The sequence below is a fragment of the Chiroxiphia lanceolata genome, chromosome 22, assembly GCF_009829145.1.
Source record: "Chiroxiphia lanceolata isolate bChiLan1 chromosome 22, bChiLan1.pri, whole genome shotgun sequence".
In the NCBI taxonomy this organism is placed as follows: domain Eukaryota; kingdom Metazoa; phylum Chordata; class Aves; order Passeriformes; family Pipridae; genus Chiroxiphia; species Chiroxiphia lanceolata.
In genome coordinates this window covers 6182287-6207473 of record NC_045658.1, presented here as the reverse complement: position 1 = coordinate 6207473, position 25187 = coordinate 6182287, and the positions used below count along the sequence as shown (strand labels likewise).

Here is a 25187-nt window from a genome sequence, read left to right as displayed (position 1 = left end):
GCTAAATAATAGATGTTACTGCCTGCCTTCTGTCAGAGAGGGAACTGGCACAGCAGAGGGAGACCACAGATGAAACTGTTTCATCTCAGTGGGGCAGGGAACTGTAATAAATAAAGTGATGAGAACAGTCATTCCCTCATGAATGAAAAATTACTTCTGCACCATGTTTGACAAAAGAAGGCCACATTTCTTTTGAGCAAAGTGGCTCTTGTCAGAATGTTCTTTTCAGCGTGTCAGTATTATTTCAACAGAACCTAAAAGTTTCAGAGTTTATATTCTGTGTAATTGTAATTATTACTAATGCTCTTGGAACAGTGAAATCTTCATTACCTTCCAGGCCATAACTTCAGTTTCTGTGGAGCTCCTGAGTCTGGAAGGAACGTTGCTAATTGGCCAAGCATTTGCTCAGTGAAATCTGTTTCAATTACTAGATATTTACCTGTTTTTCAAAAAACAGGCAGCAAGCTTTACTTCTCTACCCATATCTCCCTCTGGAGATGTGTGTGCTTCAGGATCTGAAGGCACCCTGAATTTTTTTCCCTTCTATTTTGGATTATATAAATGCGGGAGAGAACACCTCAGGTCTGTTCCACGAGCAATTCTGATCTTGCTGTATTTTCTCCCGACTGAAAACGAAACACAAAATCAATATACACTTGTGCAAACAAAAAACAGCCCCTCAGCTTTTCCGAGCCAACGTGAGGTGGAACCGCTGGCAGCGAGTTGTGTGTAATTCCTTTGTCATTGTGAAAATGCCCAAGCTGCTGCTGTGCCTGTTGCTAATAGGATTTGTGGTATCTCCTAGATTAGCACAGCTCCATTTAATCAGATGCCCTGCTCTGAGCTGTCTGCTGGCCCTGCCCTCAGCTCGGCACTGGGGCTCTGCTGCTGCAATTGGGGTGGGTTTGGCTTCTCAGCCCCCTTGGGGTGTGATGTGTGTTGGCAGAGGAGAGGTGGAGGGAACAAACATCAGCCAGGCTGCTCACAGGAGAAAGGGGATTTTGCCAGACCTGCTTAGGAAATTACTGTGCTTGGGTAATACACAAAAAATTAGCTTTAAACCCTCGACGTTACCAGACTTTGCATCAACAATGGCTCGGTGGGATTATGTTACTTTTTGGTAGTGGTGATGTGTACTAAAAATATCTTGTGGCAAGCAAAGTTTGGCCATCAGGGGATAGAAGTTCTAAGCATTTGACTTAATGATAGCTTTGCTTTCAAATCTGTTTTTTCTTTTAATCTGTAGAGATTATTCACAGGAGAGGATAGAAGACTCCCTCCTTTTTTTATTCTTTTTGTATTCTTTTTATATGTGAGAAAATGAAATACAGTGTTCAGTAAGCACAGCCTCATTGCTCTTACCAGGTAGTTTTAGAGAGGAATAATATTTAACCAGGGAATATATGTCTGGGTTTATATACTCTGCCCACTTCTCGAGCATCAGGCTACAAATAAGTGTGACAGTATTAATGATACCTTGGGTTCAGTAACTGGACCTAATTGGATAAGCAGCTTGAGCTGGGGAAAGGACATTGGAGTTGTTACAGTGAAATGAGGGAATTGGAGTTCTTCCTTAGCCTTGGAATTTTTCTGTCACTGTTTTCTGAGCAGTGAGCTTTACCTTTAAATAAGAATATTATCCCAGGCTCCTAAATATATCTCCATTTGCAGGAAATATGTGGAAGTTCTGTAGATTCCAGAAGGCTTTTTGCAGTTCAGAAAGCTGGTGCCAAGTTGTTTAGACACTCAGCTGACTGCCTGGGCTTCCATAACTCTTCCCCTTACACAGGAAAATAGCTGGTGCAGGTTAGAGGAGCAAACCCAGAGCTGCTCCTTTGAGGTGAGTGATTTGAATAATCCCACGGAATGTAACAAATCAGGGCCAAGGCAGGAGTTGATTTTCCCATGTGGGAAGCAGAGGAACAAAGTGACTCTTCCCTGAGTAACCTGTGAAAAGGGATTAGAGCCTTGGGGCACTCGGAGCAGGAGGAACAGGGAACTGCCTCCAGAGTGCCCAGATTGTTATCCCAGCAAGAGGAGAATTACCTACAAGGTATAGGCTGGTCAACAGGATTAGGGGAATTAGGCTTAGAGCAGAGACACTTAAGCACTTCAGCCTCTGGAAAGGTCTCCAGTGAGCTGGGGAAAGTGAGTGTGTTATTGCTGAGCAGCTGCCTTCAGGAACACACCAACACAGTCAAAAAAGAGAGAGGTAAGCATGGGTTTGGCTGCTGCCTGTTTCTTTGGGAAAAAGGGCTGTGGAACTGGAGGAGGGATTTTTTTTGTGAGGTTGGTTTGATTGAGAAGCTCAGTAACTTCTTTCAAAACTCCAGGAGTAGAATCATCATCTGTAGGTTCTTCTAGAAACCTTTTTTTAAGATGGAGTTAAATGCCAAGAAACAAAAATCTGTTACTTAATGATAATTGATTGTGTTTGTTTGCAATGAGCAGAGAAGTAAGAGCAGAGACTATTTAATATATGATCTCTGCCTGTAATAGGAATAAATCTGTGTAAAAACTTCCTATGTACCAGGAGTGAGAAGAGACAAAAGTATTTTGTGTTCCCATACAGTTCCCTGACCTTACCTGTTGTCCTTGGTCTTCTAAAGTTATTTTTTTCAATACAGGATACTGGTAAGCTGTGATTTACAGCACAGCTAAAAAGGACACAGGAGGATGCAGCCCTTTTTTTTCCCCCATGGAACTCATATTTCTACCATAAATTTAATTGTCTAAGGCTGAGTATAAAAGAAATAGAAGAACAGCCAAGCTAGTTTGCTGTTTGTCCCATAAATTTTGCAGTCTTCTTCAGAGAACTCCCTATATTTTAATGCCCTTGGCTGGGTTAGGATTTTCGTTTCCTGAGTGTGAGTGAGTTCAGTCATGTTGGCAGGAATTAGAACTTCCTGTTGATGTTGAAACAACAAAGACTACAAAGGGAATGTGGAAATGTGGTTTAAACAATTCCTATGGATGCTGACAGAAAGGCAGCTCAGAGTTTTTGGAGTTGCTTGGAATGCAGAGGGGCTGACTTGGAACTCTGAAAGTGTATCCAACTCCAGGATAGGAACTTCCGTGGATCTGTGGTGTTGCAGATGGGAAAGCCGTGGAGGGCTGTGTGTGTTCAGCTCCTGATTGTCACACAGAGAACGTTGAAATGAGCAGGGGACTGAGGGGCAGGATCCACAGGAGCTGCTGGAACAAGAGCAGTTGTTAAATTCCTTCAACTCCGTGCTGCCTGGGATGATGGAGCTGGTTCTGCACAGAGCTGGGAAGCTTTCTGGGGTGTTGCTGCACCAGGCTGGGGCTGTTCATTAAAAATCAGCTTTCCTTCAAACTCACTGGAGTTCCCAGTCGGGCGTTTTTGGGAGCTCAGCTGCACAGGAGGGGTGCAGGCTGTGCCAAGCAGTAAGGCACAAGCATGAAATGATCTTGTATGATTTGTTTTAAGCTCTCTTCTGCCTAAATAATCCAGAATGCAACTACAGGACTCGGTTTCTGAAGTGAACTTTCTTAATGTGGTTTTTTTTCCCAGGATAAGGGTTCATCTCCCAAGGCCTCTCCCTGTTCCATGCAAGGAAGCTTTGTTGCATTTAAATGCAAGAGAATTCTATTACATAGTGCACAAAACCTGCAGAAATAAATTGGCACTATTTTAAGGAGAGTGTGTCTGCTTTGACTGACGTGAGATTATTCCTCCTATTGTATTTTTAAATAAAGCTGCTTGTAAAAATCTTCAGTGAAGCTCCCTGTACCTGCAGCTGGAATTCTGGTGTCCTGGATCTTTATCATGATCCCATCAGTGAATTGCTGTGACCTTGAGCAGAGCACTTAAGTCTTGGATTGTAATTTCTTGCTCTGAAATAGGAATGATACCATCTCTGAATTCTTTGTCTGGGAAGGTCAGTATTTGCTTAGTAGGAAATGGGCTTATATATTAACCTGGAGAATGGCAGAAGTAGAACTGGATATCCAAAAGCTGAAATATCTGAGAAAATGCAGTTTATTCTTAAAAACAGCCTTTAGAGTTTCTTTATGATGATAAGGGTAGTGTATTCCTGTTCCACCAGGTGTGTGAACTGCAGGTGTGCTGAAAGGGTGGAGAGACCCACGGGGTGTTTGTGGGAGGTGTAGCATGAACAAAACATCTTGAGGAACAAAAGAGCATTCAGAAGAGAAGGAGGATAATAAAACACCCGGGATGGGCTTTGTCTTAACTGGATTTTGGACTGAGCTGAACAAGCAGTCTCAAAGGGGCTTAGGGATGACCCTGGAACCAGAAGAGAGAAAGAGGAGACCTAATTTCACAGGGGAGTGAAAGGGCCTTGAAGTTGTGTGAGGGGAGGTTTCGGGAGTGAAGCCAAGTAAAATTCCTTTTCTAAAATGTTGTTGGCTTCAGAGAATAGTATAAAACTTGTAAATGATGCTGTGACAAGATCTGGCATTTGTTCCTTGAGATCCTCAGTTTGGAATAACAACTAATCTGGAGAGAGATGAGTGTGGTTATGGGGGATGGCAATATTTAGGCAATGCTGAAGTCTTAACTATTTTGAAACTTCTTCTGGCAGTGGTGTTTGTTCCACTGCTCTAATTTGCCTTGACAGTATGTTCTCTGTTACTGTGACAGGATAAAAACTTGGAAGTTATCCTCATCTTTCTCCTTGGGAAGGGCTTTAGGAGGAAAACAAAACCCTCATGCTTGCAAAGATAACTAAGCTGATTAAATCTTAACAGAATAATATGGAAAGCTGCTAGCAAAGCATTTGCTTTATTTAATAGCAAAGGGTCAATTCTGGCTAATAAAATGTTCTAAAAAACACAGTGCCCATGTTTATTTATAAACAGGTGCTCCGTGTAGTATTTGAAATTGGAACCAGTCATCCTGTGCTGCAATAAAAGATAAACTTGATCAGCACGTTTCTCCAGCATCTTCTGTTGCTGTCAAGCTGCACAGATTTTGAAACAAAAAGTTTCAGAGCAGCTGAGTTTGAGGCGTGGAATGCCAGGGAAAATGCCAGCGATGTCTTTGTGGAGCAGAGACTTTTCAGGAGAGGTTGAGTGCTCAGGGGGAAGTATCTGTGTGGTTGTTGTGCTGGGAGACAATCCAGTGGCTGAGAAAATCTGAGGATGGTTCAGGGGTAGTGATGGTTTGTAGGGCCTGACTGGCTGGCAGACAGGGAGAGATGTGGGTAACCTGCTGCTGATGGACACCAGGAAAGCAGGGGAGGAATGTCTGTGGGAAGTGATTTCTGAAACTCCTCCCCTCACCCTAACATTCAAAAAACCCCGTTTTTTTTTCTCTGACAACATGTTTTCTCTGACCTCCATTCTGGATGTCTCAGGGACTTTCCAGCAGTTATCAAGTAAAATCCTGAGCAGTGTTTGTGCCTGATCTCCTTTTATCCAGGTATCAGAACAACATTTTTCATAACCACCGTGTTACAGACAGGGTTTGTAATGCTTTTTACAGCAGTTTGCAAGTGCTGTAAATACTTTTGAGGTGCTTATTCTTTGCTAGGAGGATTCCTTACTCTGATCTAAGACCTACGGGGAAGGTCTGACTTTCCTGTCTGATGTTGGTGTTATCTGCTCGTTCCCCATGGAGAAACTTGAGTTTATACAAAACTGAATCAGAAACACACTAATGCAAAAAGAAGAAAAAGAGGGGCTGGAGGAAGAAAATAAGTCCAAATTATGTTTTATTCCCTGTGATGGGGAGCTGAGCACATTTGGGATGGTCACACACTGAGGTGTGAGATGTGTTTTCGCCTGTATTCCAGGTGAAATCAAAGTGCTGTTTGAAATGACTTGTCTACTCCTGCAATATCAAATTATGGCTTCTGCTAATTGTGCTGATTGCCTCCTGTCTTTCAGCTTTCTGGCTGTTCCCGAGGTGGCAGTGGAGCACACCTTTAGCACAGGAAAATGAGTGAGCTGGACCAGTTACGCCAGGAGGCCGAGCAACTGAAAAACCAAATCAGAGTATGTATTGTGTCCTCAGCACAAATGAGGGGTCATTTTGTGTCCTCAGGGGGCCAGAGATGGACAGAGATGATGCATTAAATGAGTCCAGAGTGTCAGAGTTAATGAAGGAAGGGACAGGCACATGTAACTGCTTTAGAAAATTACTTTTTGGTCTTGGATATGGTTTGGAAAATAATAGCTACGTAAACAATGCACAGAATTGTTTAGATCAAAAGGAGTGTTTGCTGAAGATTTTCTGAGCCAGACCATGACTAATGTTAAGAAACCTGCTGCTTAAAATAAGGTCAGTGATAAGGTTAGTCAGGGCTTTGTCCAGTTAGGTCTTGAAAACCTCCAAGGCTGGAGACTGCAGAGCCTGCCTGTCTTTGTGGTCTTGGCTGTCTTTGTGGTGACAATCCTGTCACCTTTCTCCCAAAAGAAGAAGAGGTTTCAAAGTCAAGTGCTCGGTGTGTTGTGACAGCAGGCAGTGCATTATGTTAATGCTGCAGGGTCCTGTCTGGGTGACAGGCAGAAATGCTCTCTGAACCTTGCTTTGAGTGGGGGCTCATCAACTCGACAGAGATGAATAAATGTACAGAATTTCCTCCAATTTCTCTCATTTCCTTCTCTTGCAGGATGCTAGGAAAGCATGTGCAGATGCCACCCTGGCTCAGGTAAGCATTTCAGAGTTTAGCAGCAATTAGGAAAATTTGTCTCCTTTACAAAAGGAAAGTATGGTTTAAGAGGTAAATGCGAGGGAATCCTTTTTTGCCTCCTTTAGCAAGTTTTTTATTTTGCCCTTGGATGTTTTCTTCCAGAAATAAGTACGTGTTTGTCCAGTTTCTGAGAGCAGTGGCCTTGAGCAGTGGTTTCTTTGAGTGACTCAGGGCACATTGCTGCTGCTTAATGGAAAATAATGCTCTGCTGTGGATGTGGCAGCAGTGCTGTTGTGTTAACCCTGATAATCTGAGCCATGGGGCCTGCTGAGGTTAAATGTCTGCCACATTTATCTGTACAGGGGCATAAAACCCGGATCAAAGGTCTGAAATCCTAGAAGTCTAAGAAGATTCGACCTCAGCAAAGTAATTTCTGGGAGTGTGTAAATGCAGCAGGGCTGCTCTGTCCGTGTGAGCAAAACCCGCGGCGCAGAACGACATAACTTTGGATTGGGCAGTTTTAAAGAGCTCAGTTGATTTTGAGAGTGTGGGACTATGGTCTGCACTGGGCTGCTTGTTCAGGTGTAACTGTGTGTGAGGTGATGCTTGTGGAGCAGGGGACATGCAGTGAAGTGCCCCTGTTGCTGTTTCAGATCACAGCCAACATCGACCCCGTGGGGAGGATTCAGATGCGCACCAGGAGAACGCTCCGGGGACACCTGGCCAAAATTTATGCAATGCACTGGGGGACTGATTCCAGGTGGGTGCTGGGGGTACAGATCAGCTCGTGGGGCTTCACTGTTCCTTGGGCAGTTGAGTGCCCAGGACTTGGTACCGCTGGGAATCACCAGTTCTAAGAGAACTCGGACGGCCAAGAGAATTCAGGAGCACTGAATGCCACAGTTTCCCTCCTGATGTCCATGTTTTTGTAACCCAACTCGAAATTCAAAGCCAAAGTGCCACTCCTTGTCTGCTTGCCTGAAAAACAAAGTTATGGTACCACATGAATTCTGAGGAACTGTGGAAATAGAGTAGATTCCATTATCATTTGTCTTTTTTCCTGATAACTGCTGATGTTCACTTAAGCTCATTGGCACTGATATCAACTGCTTTCATCCTCTTTCCCTTAAAATGTTCATCACAAAGGTGTTCCTCCTTGCCTGCCCACAGTGATTGTGTTTCCCTCTTGTTTCCTCTCTAGGCTTCTAGTTAGTGCCTCCCAGGATGGCAAACTTATAATTTGGGACAGCTATACTACAAACAAGGTAAGGCCAGCTGATACATTGCTGTGTAATTCATTTGTAAATGCAAAAAAAGGATTTTTTTTTTTTGTCATGATTTTGGCTGTATTGCTTTCCCAGACCAAAGTCCAGATTTTGAATTCTCCAGAGCAAACAAATTCCCACGTAAAGAGCAGAGCAGTGCCCTCAGTGCAGTGTGTGTGGAACTGTGCACCACAGATGGAGAACAGGGAAAGACTGAATTCCAGAGAAAGTTTGGATGTGTTTTGATGCTGCAGATAAAGTGATGACCAGAGTGCAAGCAGTAATGAGCAGGTTGCACCAGAGGGGTCAGAGATTTAGGCATAGCCCTAATAATTTGTTGTCTGCAGTCCAGTGCTGCGAGACCTGCCATCCCCAGTGAGTCATCACTCTGGGTGTGCAGTCACATGATGCAGTTCAGGGCTACTTTTACTTTTATTTGACAGTGGTTGGTGTTTGCTGGTGATGGGCACTGTTACCAGGGCTGGCAACAGTTCTCCTCACCCCTTGGAGTTGGGCTGACGGAGCTGCCCCAGTCTGTGCTGCACAGGACCGTGGGACTGGCTTTATTTCAAATGCATTTTCATGGCATTAAAACCAATTTTGCCAATGCACTGGAGCAAATGATGTGCTACAGAGGAGAGAGAAGCAAACAACTGCAGCAGCAGCTCCTGAGGCTGGGATTATTGTTGAACCCCAGCTGTAAAACTAATGAATCCATAACTTAAGTAAAGAATAATAATATAGTTTGCAAATTAAAAATAAACCCTCTCCCTTTGCCTTCATCCTCCTCCTCTGGCCTCAGCCTGCATCTAAATTACTGTACCAACTAAAAAAAGGTAAAATAATCACTGTACACCATGATTTCTGTATTAGTGTCTTCACTTCTTGTATCTGTGTTCATTAATCCATGCAATATTTTTGGCAGTTCCAGCACACACTGGAAGTAACACAGTGTTGTCATAAATATGATCATTCCCTAATGATAAAATAAAATGGCTCAAGGTGAATATTCCCACCAGTTCCTTGATAGAAGAATTCCAAAAATGGAAGCTGGTTGTGGTTTTAGTACAGGGGGTGGGGTTTTTTTAACTGCTGATTGTTGCAGGTTCACTGATCACTGCCTGTTCCTCTGCTGCTACAGAAATCTCTACTTAAGGAATTCAGGAAGATTGTTAATATTGCAGGAAGTACCACCATATTTTTAAGGGTTATCAGCCCTTTCTTAAAGCAAGTTTGAGGGGTGAACACAATGAGTTAACAAGACAGAACAGGTTTAGCTTCCATAATTATCTAAAAAAAGTTCTTTGAGCACAGAATGACAAGGAAACATGGAGTAGTTATTTAACTATGAAGCTTGATTGCCTGCAGTGGGTTTCCAAAGCAGGATTTAAATGGCAGTGGAAGCAGCGATTTCCTTGCTTGTTCATTCACAGCAGCTCAGCCTGGAATTGGCACTTCTGCTGACTGTGCTTGGAAGTCAATATTTTCCTGAACCTATAATAAACCAATAGTAATCAGAGGGCTGAAACGAAATAATTTTACTTTTTACCAAAATCGCTGATCCAACTGGATTCAGGGAAGGCAAATCTGAGGTTTGATTACATCATCACTCAGTCTGACGAGCGATAGCTGCAAGTTTACCCTCAAAATAGTTCTGATGCTCCAACAGCTGCTTCCTTCTTGCCCTTCTGCCAAAAAGAGAAGGGTGTGTTGAGGGACAGGTGAGAACCTTCCTGCTGGGTTGTGGATGAATGGTGGGTGTGTGTTCCAGGTGCACGCCATCCCCCTGCGCTCCTCCTGGGTCATGACTTGTGCATACGCTCCCTCTGGGAATTACGTGGCTTGTGGTGGGCTGGACAACATCTGCTCCATCTATAACTTGAAAACTCGTGAAGGGAATGTACGTGTGAGCCGGGAGCTCGCCGGGCACACAGGTGAGTGCTGCTCAGGGGGCTCCAGCTTACCTGGGGAAAATTAAAAAAAATTCTCTCTCAAATCCAGTTTACCAGTTCAAAAGACACGCTTCCTTCCTCAGGCAGGACCTCAGCTGCAAACTGCCTGGGTTTTAAATGTTTTTAAACCGTTTTCCTGCTGCAGAATTGAACAAACCCCACAGCTGGAAGCTGATGCTTGCAGGTTTTCCTGTTTTGCTGTAGTTGGGATTTTCAGATGTTTGTGCTGTGTGAAGTGGAGGTGGCTGGCGCTGATTTTTGTCATTGATGGCTGGGCAGGTGGGACTGGAGTACAAATGCTTCAGAGCATTCAGATGAAGTTCTTTGATGCCACTGTTGGGAAACATCCAACGTCCATGCTCTGGCCTTTGTGCTGACCAGGAATGTAGTTTAATTTCCCCCAGTAGTTGCGTGGCACAGTTGAGGTTTATCAGCATTTGTTGCTCCTGGTGCAGTGACACCCTTGCAGACTCAGTTCCTTAGTTTCTGTGTGCAGTGCAGGCTCAGCTGCCCCTCTCCCCAGCTTGGCCAGTGGATTCCACCCCCCTGTCCCCCTTCCCCTGGCTGGGCTGGGTGTGATCTGTGAAGAACCAAACCACGTTTTGTCCAGAACATTGGAGGTTCCAACACAAACATTGCCTGTTGCATTCTGGGCTTCAGGAGAGGAGGGAGCAGCACATAACCCAGCCAGTTTGCAACAGGGAGAGTAATCCCAGGCCTTCTTTGTGCCCCTTTTATTCTGTTCCCAGGCTACTTGTCCTGCTGTCGTTTCCTGGATGATAATCAAATCGTCACCAGCTCTGGCGACACCACTTGGTGAGTGTGACAGTTGGATGTGATTTCACTGGAGTTAAAGTGCTATTGCAATTTTTTTCTTTCTTAATACAACTGTTTGGCTTTCAGAACTAACTGTATTAAACTAACGACTTTCCTCATGCTCTTTTTGTATTCAGTATTTGTTACTTCAAAAGTCATATTTGGATTTTTCTAATGCAGAATTTGGTTTCTTGTTGTTTGGAAGAGCTCCTAGAAAATATTCTGCAATGACAGTAGCTGGGGTTTCTGAGGAGAATGTAGGTGTATGTCTTCATAAATACTGGCTTCTGAACTATAAAAGGCCTCCATCTTTTTTCATAGGTGTCTTTATTATATCTAATTCTTAAAAGCATTGCAGTTCTCCCAGGCAGCAGCTCTTAAAGCCAAGGTTGTCTAATAAATACCTCTCCTACACAGTGTCAGTCTCTTTGAATGCCTAATGTGTATCAGTTCACTGATTCTGAGTATGGAATATATATGGGGTTAAAATATGTTTCTAAATATGTGTTGGTGTTTAAAAAAAAAAACAAACAACAAAACCACAACCAACCAAACAAAAAAAAAAAGCGAACCAAAAAGGCTTTGTTAAAATTACACTCTTTAAAAGTGAAAGCAGCTGCTTCAGGAGTTATCATTGTAATTCTAGAGTTGCCTGGATAACACTTTGTCCTTGACATCACTTGAATTCAGCCCAGCTTCAAAGCACAGTATCAGAGTGGAGTCAGCTCTTGTTTGCCTGGTGCAAACCTGCCACTGATGGGTCTGGTTTACTGAGAAATCACAGAAATTAAAAAGCCTGACTCTTCTTAAGGGCTTGGACCGCCTGTAAGGAGGTGGTTGTGTTGTTTCATCCCTTTATGCTCTTTAATTATCACTGTAGTGGTGATTTTGCTGACTTGCAACTTTAAGATCAGACATAATTCACAGAATTACACATCCTCAGTGGGTCTATAAAAATGAGAAATGCTGACTCAGCTCTTGCTGTAGCCTTACCACTGCTGTTTTATATGAAGCTGTGGTAATACTGGGCAAGTCATTGCATGGCACAAGAGCTCTGTGTATGAACAGTGGTGAGTGTCAGTCATTAGTTTTTTGCACTGTTTTTTAATTTAAACCCCCCAATATTATAAAATTGAATATGGCTTTAAGGTCTTCTATGCACAGTTATCCTGGAACAGCCAAATAGTTCAACAAAAAAGTGTTTATTTCTGCAGTCAGTATCAATCCTGTTGATACTTTAGGGAGTTCTGCTTCAGCACTGCTGTAGATGAACAGGTTCAGGGAAGGATTGCTCTCTCACCTTCTGAGGGAGCACAGACGGGTTGACTTTTGCCTTTTGAACCCTTCTTTCCAGCGCTCTCTGGGACATAGAAACTGGTCAGCAGACAACCACATTTACTGGGCACACTGGAGACGTGATGAGCTTGTCCCTCGCCCCCGACGCCCGGTGTTTCGTTTCTGGTGCCTGCGACGCCTCTGCCAAACTGTGGGACGTGAGAGAAGGAATGTGCCGGCAAACCTTCACCGGCCACGAGTCGGACATCAACGCCATCTGTGTGCGTACCACTGACCACCTGGGGGGCATTTCAGCTCCTGAGCATGTGCTCTGTGGGGTGGTGTTCCCAGGTTTTCCTAAACAATAGTTCTGGAGCTTGAGGTGGTGAGTGGAAACTGGCTGCTCTTCCATGCTCCTTATTTCCTGGCCTGGCTCAGGAACAGTGTGGCCAACAGGTCCAAGGAAGTGATTCTGCCCCTGGACTTCAGTGCTGGTGAGGCCACCCCTGGAGTGCTGTGTCCAGTTCTGGGCCCTCAGCTCAGGAAGGACATTGAGGGGCTGGAGCAGGTCCAGAGGAGAGCAACAAGACTGGGGAAGGGACTGGAGCACAAGTGCTGTGAGGAGAGGCTGAGGGAGCTGGGGCTGTTCAACCTGGAGAAGAGGGGGGGTTGGTCTCTTTTCCCAGGCAACCATCAGCAAGACAAGAGGGCTGGGTCTTCAGCTGTGCCAGGGGAGGTTTAGGTTGGAGATAAGAAAGAATTTCTTTGCAGAGAGGGTGCTCAGCCATTGGAATGGGCTGCCCAGGGAAGGGGTGGATTCTCCATCCCTGGAGGTTTTTAAGAAGAGACTGGATGTGGCATCAGTGCCATGGGCTGGGAACCACAGTGGGGTTGGATCAAGGGTTGGACTTGATGATCTTGGAGGTCCCTTCCAACCCAGCTGATTCTATGATTCCTCACTGGTTTTGCCCATGTCCCACTAGTGGAGAGTCATGTCCTCTCATGTGCTGCTTCCTTTTCCCACTCATGTATGTACAAAACAGTGTGTTGGGTGAGACAGAGGAACCAAACCTGCAATCCCGTGTGTTCTTTCCCTCCCCACCTCAGTTCTTCCCCAACGGCAACGCGTTTGCCACGGGCTCGGACGACGCCACGTGCCGGCTCTTCGACCTGCGGGCCGACCAGGAGCTGATGGTCTATTCACACGACAACATCATCTGTGGCATCACCTCTGTAGCATTTTCCAAGAGCGGCCGTCTGCTCCTAGCTGGGTATGACGACTTCAACTGCAACGTGTGGGACACGCTGAAAGCTGATAGAGCAGGTGAGGCTTTGGGGTTGCATGGGGTGATGTCTTACTGGAACAGGCTGTGCAGGGAGCTGGGGGAGTCACTGAGGGCATCCAAGGGGATGATCAGTCAAAGACTTGATGATCTCAGAGGTCTTTTCCAACCCTGATGATTCTGTGATGCTGAATGTGTGAATTGAGTCCTGTGCAAAGACCTCTCAGAACTCACAGTCTCACCTTCAGAACTCTGATAACCTGTTTTAGGGTGACCAGTGATGTTAACAAATACACTGGAATATGCTCAAGGATGGTGTGTCTCACCTTCAGAACTCTGATAACCTGTTTTAGGGTGACCAGTGATGTTAACAAATACACTGGAATATGCTTAAGGATGGTGTCTCACCTCCAGAACTCTGATAACCTGTTTAGGGTGACCAGTGACATTAACAAATACAACACTGCTCAAGGATGGTGTCTCACCTTCAGAACTCTCTGATAACCTGTTTTGAGCTGACCAGTGGTTAGTTAACAAATACAGTGGTTAACAAATACACTGGAATATGCTCAAGGATGGTGTCTCACCTTCAGAACTCTCTGATAACCTGTTTTAGGCTGTTAACAAATACAACACTGCTCAAGGATGGATGCTTTGGAACCCCTTGCCATTAAAAGCAAGGGGTTGGGGTGGAGGGATTTTTTTTTTTTTTAAGACTTTATGGCTTTGTTTATGTGTTAACTATTCAAAGCAATTCAACATTAATGTTGCTGGTTTTATACACAGGAATTTTTTTCCTGGTGTTTGTAGCAGTAGTTGTAGAGACAACCAGCAGAACAAGAGAGACTGTTGAGTTTATCTTTTGAGGAAATGAATGTGAAATTTATGGTCCAGAGAATAAGATAATTCAGCTTCAGTTCTTTAAAATGAAAACTTTTATTAGAAAAAAGGAAGAAAGATACAAATCAGGCTGCAAATGTTTCATTATTTTCATCAGAGAACATGGGATGAGAACAAATATAATGTGTATTTAAATGTTCTGAGGCTTCAGCTGGCCAGGCAGATTTGGCACTTGTATCATACCTGATTGTCCATTAAACACCTTTGTGGTTCTGTTTTTAGTACAAGTTTATAAGACTTCGTGGTGCTGTTTTTGTTTTACCAAATTGCTGCACTTACTGTTGGTGGTAGAACAAGGAGAGTCCTGTGAACAGTCAAATTCATGTAACATTAATTTCAAGTCTGTCAAGAAAATCTTGGCTCAGTGCTGTGGACTGGGAAGAGCTTGAACCTAATTAGGTTTTCTTTTTACCTCCTTGAAACTGTTAAATTGAAGGGGAGAGAGGAAAATGTTGCCTCCCTTAATTTTTCTGTTTAATGTCTCAATTCTTTTTTTGATGGTGCTATAATTGAATTGTAGCACATCTCCATATTGACAAATAGATTGGATGTAGGAGTCTGTCTTGTAAGTGCTTGCAAAGGTAGCAAGATTAAATTGGATGAAAAATGCTTTAAGTTCATAACATAATCCAGTTTAACTTCTGGTTTTACACGTGTGAAAACTCTGCAAAATGTAACTGATCTTTATCCTTATGGAGAAGAAATGGCAAGAGCTGTGCAGTGTAACTTTGTCAGAATCTTCAGGGCTGTGATTTCCCAACTCACCAGAGACCAGGGAAGGTCAGAAAGAGGGGAATATCCAGGGAAGATTTTGGAGTAATGCCTTTAGTGAATGACCCCCTTGTGAGCACACCCGGTTTTCCCTGGGTTTGTGCTCCTAAAACCAACCATTCCAGCCGTGTTTGTTCAGGATTTTTGACTGTATGGGTTGGCTGATCCAAACGTGCCCCAGTGTGGCTCCAACTGAAGCAGGGAGTCAGCCAGGAATGCATTCCCAAATAATGTTCCACATTCCCAAATAATGTTCCCCGTCCCCAGGTGTCCTCGCCGGTCACGATAACCGTGTCAGCTGCTTAGGTGTGACTGATGATGGCATGGCAGTGGCAACAGGATCATGGGACAGCTTCCTCAAGATCTGGAACTGAAGTAGGTGGGTATCCAATTAATTCCTGAGGGCTTGGCCTCCTTAGGGGGTCCAGAGAGCTTTATGCCAGCCCCAGCCAGTGCTGTGTCACTGGGGCTGCAGCTTAGCATTCACATTAGGAAAGGCACTGAGGGGAAAAAAAAAACCAACCAGTTGGGTTTTTTAGAAGGCTATTGCTTTAATGTATGCAATGACATTTCTCTGCTGGCCTGTTTTTGCCATCCTTTATTCTCCTGTGCTGTTTCCTGGGCCCGGGTTGGTAAATAAGTGGCGTTGTGGAATGGGGAGATAATGGCTGGGTGCGTCAGTGGGAGCCAGAGCAGAGCTGGAAACTTGATTGCAGTTTATCCAAGAGCAGCTCCTAATAAATAAATGTTTGTGTGTGTGTGTGTGTGTGTGTGTGGCAGAACTCGAGGACTCCACGACTGGAAGAAGTTCCCAACAAAATTAAACACGATAGCATATCCAATCCAACCATACTAACTCGGACCCCCATCCTCCCCAACTCAAAGGGCAAGATCTTCTCCGTCTCCTGTTGCTGAAATGAAGAGCACAATTACCTTTCCAAGAAGAATTTCTGTGTTGTAAGCAAAATGAAATTGTGCATTCCTTTTGGGACCACTTTTTTTTTTTTCTTTTTTTTCTTTTTTTTTTTTTTTGTCTTGAGAATTTAAAAATGAAACACTATCATAAAAGCATGACCAGAAAATAAACTTGAGCATAATTGTGAAAACAGTTTAGCTTTCACTGTAGTTTCCAAGTTGAAGTTAAGGACTTTTATCTCACACACTTGCAAATTTTAAAAGTCATGTTTGTAGCAGGATTTTTTTCAAGTTTCCTTTTTAAATACATTTCTTTTATGTATTTAATTGAGCAAAACAAGGGAGTCCTAGCCCAGAGCATCTGGGGGTTGTTAACGCTGTAAATTTAGTCCCTAATTTTTTTTTTATTTTATTTTCTAGTATCACAGATAATTGTTGCACAAAACTTGGCATATATAGGATAATGTTAAGCAGTAAGGTAACCAAGCACATGCTGTAAAAGGTAATGAATGCTTGTTTAAAGAATCCTTTCACCTTTTATGGATAACAAATGCAATCCTTGGTCCCTCCTGCCCCCTCCTTTTTTCACCACACTGATTTTTTTAATCTATTTTGGTTTTGTCCACTTGAAAGGGCAGTTTATATATCCTAACACTATCCTATAAGTCTCAACAACCAGGAATCTCTGTTTTCAAAAGAGACCTATCCTACACTTGGGTATTGAGTCAATTCTTTGTGTATGAAATGATGTACAAATCAATGTTTTGAAAATAATGATCTTGAACTTTCTAAGTTAAACAGAAAAAAAAAAACCTTTTTTGATTGTTTGCCATATTGGGTGGGTTTACTCTTAGAATCGCATGCTGTAGAAATGCTAAAAAGTGCATATTGGACTAAAGTCCTTAGATGTTTTTTCTTTGAAGAAATAACCTGTTTAAAAACTGTAACCATTGTCGCTGTATTCATTTCTTGTTGCTACTCTGTGCATAAATCTCTGAAGAACTCCAGTACAAAGCTATGCACGTTTTGGAGTAGCGTTATAAAGTAATTTTTTTTTTTTTTTCTTTTTTTTTTTTTCCTTTTTTTTTTTTTTTTTTTTTTTAGAAAAAGAAAACAAAAAAAAACAAAACAGCCTGTTCAAACAATCGCTGTCAACAAAAGATTCTGGGGAGTGGGAGGAGGGAACCTTGACCATCTTCTTTCTAAAATCAGTTCCTCACAGCCAGTTCCTCTTGCAGGATGAGTCCTTTGCATCTGATCAGAGTCATTTTTGTAATGAGCAGGTTTTCCTAGCTTTCTTTTCAAATAAAATGTTAAAAGCAGCAGTGTTTGGACAGCAGATTGTTCTGTTAAACTTTCCTATCTTCTCACTGTATCCAGAAATGCTCCTTCCTAGCAGCAGTAGTAGCTTTTCTCCATTTTGTTTTTTCTGCAACATTCTGTACAAAAATGTGCTGTAATTGTGCGTTAGGCCTGGATTTGGCATAAAAGATGAATTCCCTCTTACTCTCTTTCATGAAACTACTCTGTAGAGCTTTCTCCACGCCCTGTATCCCTCTTCACCTTTTGTATTTAATTTTAAAGTCAGTGTACTTCAAGAAAGCTGGATGCAAGATAGATACTATATTAAAATGTAATGTTATTTAAGATGTAATAAAGCAGTTTGACATGAGTTTTGACTGATCTGTTTTGCAGCTTATTGTTCAACCCACAAAACAGCTTCTGTGGCAGGATTGGAGTTGTGAGATTAAACGTGCAAGAGGAGGGAGTGATGTCCCCAAGCAGATGGTTTGGTGTTTTTAAGTGGCTTGGATTGTTAATGGTTCGTGCAGGTAACTCCAAATGCAAGTGGCCACTGTGGTTCATGTGGTACCCATCCCAAAAATCCCTTGTGGGATGTGGGTGCAACACCTGAAGGAGGAGATCAAAGCAAAATGCTCGGTAACTTCTCTTAAAACTTTTGTGTCCTTTAATAGGAAGAGAGTTGAGTGGAAATCTTGTTATTGCCCTGTGAGGATCTGGCCCCAGCAGCTCAGTTGTCCTTGCTGTAGGTGTTGAGCAGGGTAAGTCAGTGCCATTTTCATGCTCAGGGCAGAATTTTATCTAAAATAATTCTTTTAAGGAAGGATTTCATACCCAGAGGAGCAGGTTCCTGACACGAGGTGTTGAAAAGCGGTTGGTTTAACAGCGTGGCGCTGGTCGACTTGAGGGGTTTGTTTTGCATTTTCAGTGAGTAAAGTCTCCTGTTCTGACCCAAACAAAAGTGTATTTTCCCTCCTTTCGCATCGACCAAGAGAAATTCCAGTGCCATGGCTTGGTTTCATACCAAACATGGAAATTCTCAGCCTCAGTGGAGAAGCTTTGAAAAGCTGTGGGTATGGAAAATATGATGGTGACATGACTTAACCAGCAGCCATGGACTGCCAGCCTTGGGCCCTTGGACTGCACACACTGGTAAGTAGCTCATGGCTGGAAATGCTTAAATTTGGGAATTCCAGTTCTGTCTTTTCCAATTCCAAATGGTATAACTGGGGGTTTTTTTCCCCACTCGTGTGGAATATTTTTATTCCAACAGACGTCTCACGTGTGACTTTGTCTGGGCTGTAATAAAATCAATGAAGGCATGGTCTGTCTAAATCCATGTGTTACATCACTGTGTCCTGCCCGTGCTGGCCATAAAATACCTACCAAGACAGTGATTCCTTGTGCCTTGTGGAGCCCTTTGTGATTTATTTGAAATGCAAACAGTTGCAGCTGGCTCTTATTACAGAGAGGGTTCTGTTACACGTGAAACTTTGTGATTTAAAAAGGGATTCACAGTTGCCTGGTCCTGGTAACATAGTGGACTTCCATGGGGCTGGAATCCTCTCATGGAGCTGCAGGGAAGGAGGAGTGGAGGAAGAGAGAACAGAGTTCTCAACCTCAGTACCCAGAGTTAGGACTTAAAATATTTTCTGTGCCCAACGTGGCCTTTAATTTCTTAGTGAATTAAATGTATTTTAAAAGATCTGAAGTTCTACTGCGAGTAGGGGGGAAAAAAAAGTGAGTTGGACATTCTTCCTTTTGTGCATTGAGTGCCCTGAGTGTTTGAAATCAGCTGTGAGACACACTTAAAGTGACTGATTGAATCATGCCCTGTAAGAGCTAAAAATAGAATAATCTGGGTTCTGGGAAGTGGCAGAGTAAATAAAGAATAATAAAACCTGTCACCCATGCTGAGTTCTGTGGGACTTGGTCTGAGGCAAGTCAGGATCCTGTGTGGTTTTGTGATTAACACTTTGTAGTGGAGGTGTAACCATGAGTTCAGGTTAGAGGGGACAGAAGAAAAGGAGGGACTGGTGAACAAGCTGCAGCGGCAGCTGGCTGTTTCTGCACAATGATGGTCTGTGTTCCTTCTCTTCATATCATCCTCAGAGTCTGCCTGTGACTTAAACATCAGGATACCCAGTGGATCTGAGCTGGATTTACACTCCACTGTGTCATAATTCCAAAGGATGTGAAAAGTTGAGTTTTTTCTGTGTTGGGGCTGTAGGAGAAAGTTTGGAAAAATTAAACCATAGATTTCAGTTTCACTCTTCTAGAAAGGGGAAGGCTGTAGTGCATTCCCTGTCCCTCCTGCCCCAAATGGCCCTGTCCCATGGGAATTCCCTGTATCCAGGTTTCCACTGGTAAATCAGAATGTTCCATCAGTCACTGGGGTGAGAGAATGAGGGCTTTGATCCTGACCTTCACACCCAGGTTTGGGGTCTCAGGGGCTGTTGGGGACCATTTTCACCTTCAGTTTTGGGGTCCAAGGTGTTTTGGGGGACCCTTTTCACCCCAACATCTTGGACCCCCAAAACAGAAAACACCCCTGGGACCCCCAAATTCGGAGTGGAAAGGGTCGTGTCCTTCCCCACCAAGGATCCTCAAATTGGGGTGATAAAAGGGTCCCCAGGAACCCCCAAATTGGGCTGAAAAGCATCTCCAAACTCCTGGGACCCCCCCCCCATTGGTGGCTGGATGCAGTTCCAGGCTTGACTGCTCTGGTTAAAGCCTCTCTCCAGGAAGCTGCTGGGACAATGTGCAGTTCCTGGCAGGGGCTGGAGCAGCCCTGGCACATTCCTGGCCTGCCCACGGGGTTGGAGCTGTGCTTTGCTGCCTGCTGAGCCTGTGCCCTGGGCATGTTTCATGCAGACCAGGGACGTTTCCTCATGTACCACTTGCTCTGGGGCTTAAATAATTTCAGTGGAAGCAGGAAAGCTTCAAATATTAACAAACTGTGGGATCCCAGATCAGGAGTTGATGTTCTCTTTTAATAATCTGGGCCCATTCAAAATATGCTCATTAAAGGAAAACCAAGCTGAATTATTCTGCAACTGCCTACTCAGCTTTTTCTTCAAATGTCAATGCTAAAAGGTCTCCAGGGAGTACTTTTAAAGCATGTATGAGATAGTTAGTCAGTGTTTGTAAAATTACCACTTAGCTGGGAAAAACAGAAATGTGAATAAAACCTGGGTGAGCTTCTGATTGCTCAGAGCTGGCTGCTGAAAACTCGCCCTCTGGAAACACAGGCCCTGCACGACGCTCATTCAAGTAATTCCTGCCTCAACCCAAGACAGTTTTTGTCATAAAATAGAACAAAGAGAATCTTCCTCCCTCAATTATTCATCAGGCCATTTGCTGGAGCTGAGTGCAGTGAGACGTGATTGACCCCGAGAGGTGGGGAGTCATCTGGGGAGCTGGGAGTGCCCAAAGGAGATGTCACAGGTTTTTCAAACGGCAGAGGAGATAAGGGAGGGGAAAGTCTGGCCGAAAGGGATGGAGGTGGTGACACGCTGAGGTCTCTGGGAGCACACACAGGGCAGCTCCATCTGGTGGTGGAAAACATGGAAAACCCCGGGAAATGGTTTCTCAGAGCAGAGAAAACGGGCGTGACAGAGCAGCCTGGGCTGAGTTCCTGGTCCATGGAAACCCCCCCTCCCTGTGTCTCCAGAGCCCACTGAGGATGTTGTGGTTTTTCCATAAAGCCTTGCAAACAAACCAAGCTTTTCCTCCTGTTTACTTTTAACAGGGATTTTCTTATCTAGTGTTTCGTGTAGGAACTTGAGTGGGTGGGGATGGAGAGGTTAAAAATAGCCACTGGTGCCTGGAGCAGGGTCTGCTGGACAGCTTCAAATCCAGCTCTTGGTTAGGAGGTAGTGGATGGAGATGATGAAGAGCCCCAGTAATTCCCTGCTTGCCTCCCCCAATATTTCTGAGCTCCCTCTCAGTATTTCTGACACGCTCTCACAGCTCTGATCCCAACTCCTTGCTCTTCCCAGCCTTCCTCCTCTGCTCTAAGTAGGAATTGGGATCTGGAGTTGCTAATGAAGGTATTTTGATGGACAGGGTGTTCATGCTGAGATCTCTGTGATCCCAGTGCTGTCCAGCAGGGAAGCACCTCTGCCTTCCTGCATGGGAATGAGGGCTGCCCTGATCCACACTGTGGTGTGGGAGAGAACCAGCACAGAAATCCCAAGTCCTCGTTTATAAAAACAGATGTATTTTAAGATCTGTAGAATTCTAATATGTAGGTTTTGTCTCCTTTGCACAAAAAGGATTCCTGGTGAGTGAGGAGCAGCAGCAGCAGCAGCTCCTTCTCTCCCCTGGCTGGTGCTTGGCACAGTGAGTCACACTGGAATGACACGTAACTGCATGTATTTTTCTCACCTTCCATGGATTTTCTACCATAGATTCCTTATCTTTGTTTTATTGATTTACTTTCTGTGATATTATAAGCAAAACTGAAACAAGGTCCAATGGGAATAATCACATTTGATCCTTGGCTCCCTCAAACTGTTGCTTAATCCCATGGGAAGAGTGAGACAAAATTTAGAATAAATGGTTGACAACATCTGACAGTTAAAATTCCTCAGGCTTTATAACTGCAAGGTTTTTTTGCTCTGTGTTCTCTTGTGCACTGAAGGTGCTCAGAATACCCAGAGGGTCTTTCACCTCACCTTACCTTCTTCAGAAGGGCTTGAGGGGACAAAGTTCATCCTACCCTGTGGCAGTAGAAGAATTAAAGTGACAGTTGGTGGATTGCTGGAGCTGAAGGCCATCCACCTCCTGGAGCCACTGAGAATTCAGCCTTCGGTTTTCTTGTGTTTGAGAATTTAGCACTGGTTTCTTTCTGAAAGCAACAAAAATCAGGTGAGGGAGGAGTCCTAAGGTGAGACATTGAGCTCCCCTTAAGAGCACCACGTTTCCTCTGGGCCCTTCAGGCCCCCACAGGTTTTCTTTTGGAGCACAGGAGCTGTTTAAGTGATGAAATAGCTGCTGTTCTTTGCCTGCTGGGGATCTGAGCCTTGAATGAACAATGAGTATTCAAGGAGTGACAGCTCTGGGAGTGATGGACACCAGTTTGCACTAATGAGAGATCTGGGAGCCTTGCCAAGGATGACTGCAGCACTTAATTGAACAATTCTATATTTCATCTGCCTCTTACATCAGGCATGTGTTTAACCCACTGCATCCTGAAAAGCTTGGCCAGTCTTGTCCCAGGTTCCTGCTGTCAGGAAGTGGGTGAGAGTTGCCCAGGGAATGAGTTATGACTGAGTTCTAAAGGGAGGCCAAAGAGCCAAGAACACTCAGATGGTGGAAAATGAGGGAGATGCATTGGCCAGGCTGGTTCAGTGGCAGCTCTAAAAAGTGATGCTGGAATTAAAAACTGACTCTGTCGAGCTGTTCTATCTCCCTCCTCCCATGGCTTCCTTCAATCAAGTGATAGCATCAGACGTGCTGGCAGGAAATGGAGCAATTACAGATAGACTTCAAGGAACAGCTTATCAGAATTGGAGGTTAAACTTTCATAAGCAAAAGGATCATTCCTGTTCTTTGAAGCCTGTCACAGCTCTGTGCACCAGGAGTAACTTCACCAGAAATGCCAGATGGGAGCCAGGCAGCCCCTGACCTCAGCTCTGATCCTCTGCAAGTGGAAGTTCCTCTCCAAGCTGTAGAGCCTGAACTAACAGGGCTGATTTCTCACTCTCCACTGAAAAATATAAATTAAAACCCTCGGGCCTGTTTTGCAGTGTATCAGCTGCATCCCCCTTGCCCTCAGAGCCCAAATTACTCTGTCAGGTCTCTGCCCTTCCACCAGCCTCCTCAAGTACAGTTTGTGTGGAAAACAGGCAGTTAAGGTGAGTGGTACAACTGCTAAGAACTGCAAAACCTCCCTGTTCTCGTGCTGATTCTGAACAGTTTAACTTATTAATGCCATATTTCTAGTGCCTCCCTGCCCTTCGTGTTTTGAAGGGCAAGCAGGAGCAGCAGTTCACTTGTTTTTGCAGGGTGAGGTTTGCAAAGAAGCCTCTTGATCTGAACCATCTCCATGTCGAACCTCTGCGTGCCCTTTGCCACCTTGATCATTCAGTGCTTGCTTGTCTCTCCAGCTAAAAAGGCAAAAGCTCCCCAAGGATTTCATCACACTCCTGTGGGGAAGGAGTTTCCTCCACTTTGCTGGGATTTCCCCTTGTCCTGTGCTGGTGAGTGAGAGCCCCTGAGCTGCAGCTCTGTGTGAGGGACACGTGGATTCCTTTGCCTTTCCCTTCCTGCCCCACATCCGAGGGATTTGGGCAGTTCCCATCATCTGCAGAACCACCCCAGGCAGCCCAGGAGGTGATGGCAGCAGGGTCAGGGTGGGGTGAGCAGGACACACTGTGGGAGGAAGGGGAGGAAGCCTTAACTGTGGTGCCTTTGGGTGTGAGCCAGAGGGAGCACAAATATCCCTAATTTTACAGTTTATTCTGGAAGAGGGATGATCTTAGAGCTGTGTTTGGCCGAGTTCATCCTCTGCACTCACATCCCAGGGATCTCTAAGCCAGTTTGGGGTTGTTTGGGAGGCTTTAATGCTGTGCAGTGTGGACACCCAGCTCTGGAGGGAGGCCAGGCCATAAAATGATTGTCTGGGCTCTGAAAAATTACGTAACTGGGCAGCTGCATCCCATCTGAGAGTGGCTTGGATCTCTCCCCTGCTCCCCTCCTTCTCCATGTCACAAAGCCAGCAACTCCCATTATTAACCCAGAGCTGTTGAAACAGTCTGAAGTGACTCTAATTTGTATTCCAGCCTGCCAGGACAGCTCCCTGCACTGCTGCTGCTGGAATCCAACCCCTGGGGATGCTGACAGAGCCTGTGCCTTCAGCACTAACTCACAGGAGTGCTGTGCATTATTCAGGAGCTTTCCTTGCATGAGTGCTCAGGCCCAGACTCTTCAGCTGCTGGGAATTGGAGCCTCTGCCATGTGTGAACATGAAATCCTGCTTTTCCTGGGCTTGGAGGAGGTTTGGGGTCTGACTTCTGGCCCTGTAGTCACAACTGTGTAATGACTTATCAGGTTAATGACATCTAAGTAGTTTGATTTCTGGTCACTGACGATAACTGATGTTTGACAGAATGTGCTTGAACTTCCAGGTGTATTTTATGAGGTTTTTTATAAAATAATATATAAAATTATATATATTTTAACAGAATAATATTTTATAAAATATGAGATGTAGGGAGCAAGTCCCTAAAGTTCAGCAGGAGCTTTTTAGCTGTGGATTTTGTGTGTGCTGGCACGTTTTTACACACACAGTACAGAGTGGGGAACATGGATAACCAATCAATAACTGATGGATTTGCCTCCTTTTGCATGATATTTTCCCACGAGGAGCATGAGAACGGCCCCCAGTCTGCTGTGGTGCTGGATAATGGAGCAAACCTTGTGTTTGCAGGGAGCCCAACGTGTCTGGAGGCTCCAGAGAACCAGGTTTGGCTTCTGCTGCCACCTGGTGCTGGTGCCCAGTTTAGCCTGGGGACTGGTCCCAGTGATCCCAAATGCTTTGCAATGCCAAGGTGTGGCCCAAGGGCAAAGGAGGCACCAAAATACGGGAAGGGCAGCTGGTCTTCAGTGGTTTTATGATGTGTAGTAGGTCAGAGCATGTGGTAAGAGGCCAGTTTGATGAAAGCTGGGCAGGAAACACCCTGATTTTCCCAATTGTATCGAGGAATATTCCCCCCAGAGCACCTGGTATTTTACAGGGGTTTGGGGATTTACAGCTGCTGTTTTTAGGGAATAGTGTTATTGACAATATTTTTGTAAAACCTTCAATACAAACTCCTGCCATGTCCCTCATCAGTGCCTGGTGAAATGTGCTGCTGTCCTGAACCTTCACTTATTTACAGACATGAAGGATGAGGAGGAGCTACTATTCTGTGCTACTCAATCTTTACAACCAGTGTGTAAAGGAGTAGTAAACCCAACCTTCTGTGTGCTCCAAAGGAGACTGACCTCAAAGTTACCTGCAGGGAACTTGACTGGGAAAGACAAAGCTGAGCTGAGCTGGCTGGGGGGCCCCAGGGCTGGGGGGAGCAGAGTTACTGAGCT

The 25187-nt window shown here is 44.5% G+C and overlaps 1 protein-coding gene across 6 annotated transcripts in view; it reads left to right on the top strand.

The window, feature by feature from the left end:
- Nucleotides 1-17469, top strand: part of GNB1 (G protein subunit beta 1) — a 36280-nt gene extending 18811 nt beyond the window's left edge. For 5 of the 6 annotated variants that reach the window (XM_032708960.1, XM_032708963.1, XM_032708958.1 and 2 more), the window contains 10 exons: nt 5875-5982; nt 6600-6638; nt 7274-7380; nt 7822-7885; nt 9657-9819; nt 10587-10653; nt 12008-12209; nt 13036-13252; nt 15150-15261; nt 15663-17469. In XM_032708960.1, coding sequence (XP_032564851.1) covers nt 5926-5982; nt 6600-6638; nt 7274-7380; nt 7822-7885; nt 9657-9819; nt 10587-10653; nt 12008-12209; nt 13036-13252; nt 15150-15256 — 1023 coding nt within the window. In that variant the 5' untranslated portion in view covers nt 5875-5925 and the 3' untranslated portion in view covers nt 15257-15261; nt 15663-17469. Of the gene's footprint in view, nt 1-2145; nt 2213-5874; nt 5983-6599; nt 6639-7273; nt 7381-7821; nt 7886-9656; nt 9820-10586; nt 10654-12007; nt 12210-13035; nt 13253-15149; nt 15262-15662 lie in introns of those variants that run through there. The other variant, XM_032708962.1, reaches the window with a different exon arrangement.
- The last annotated feature ends 7718 nt before the right edge of the window (nt 17470-25187 follow it).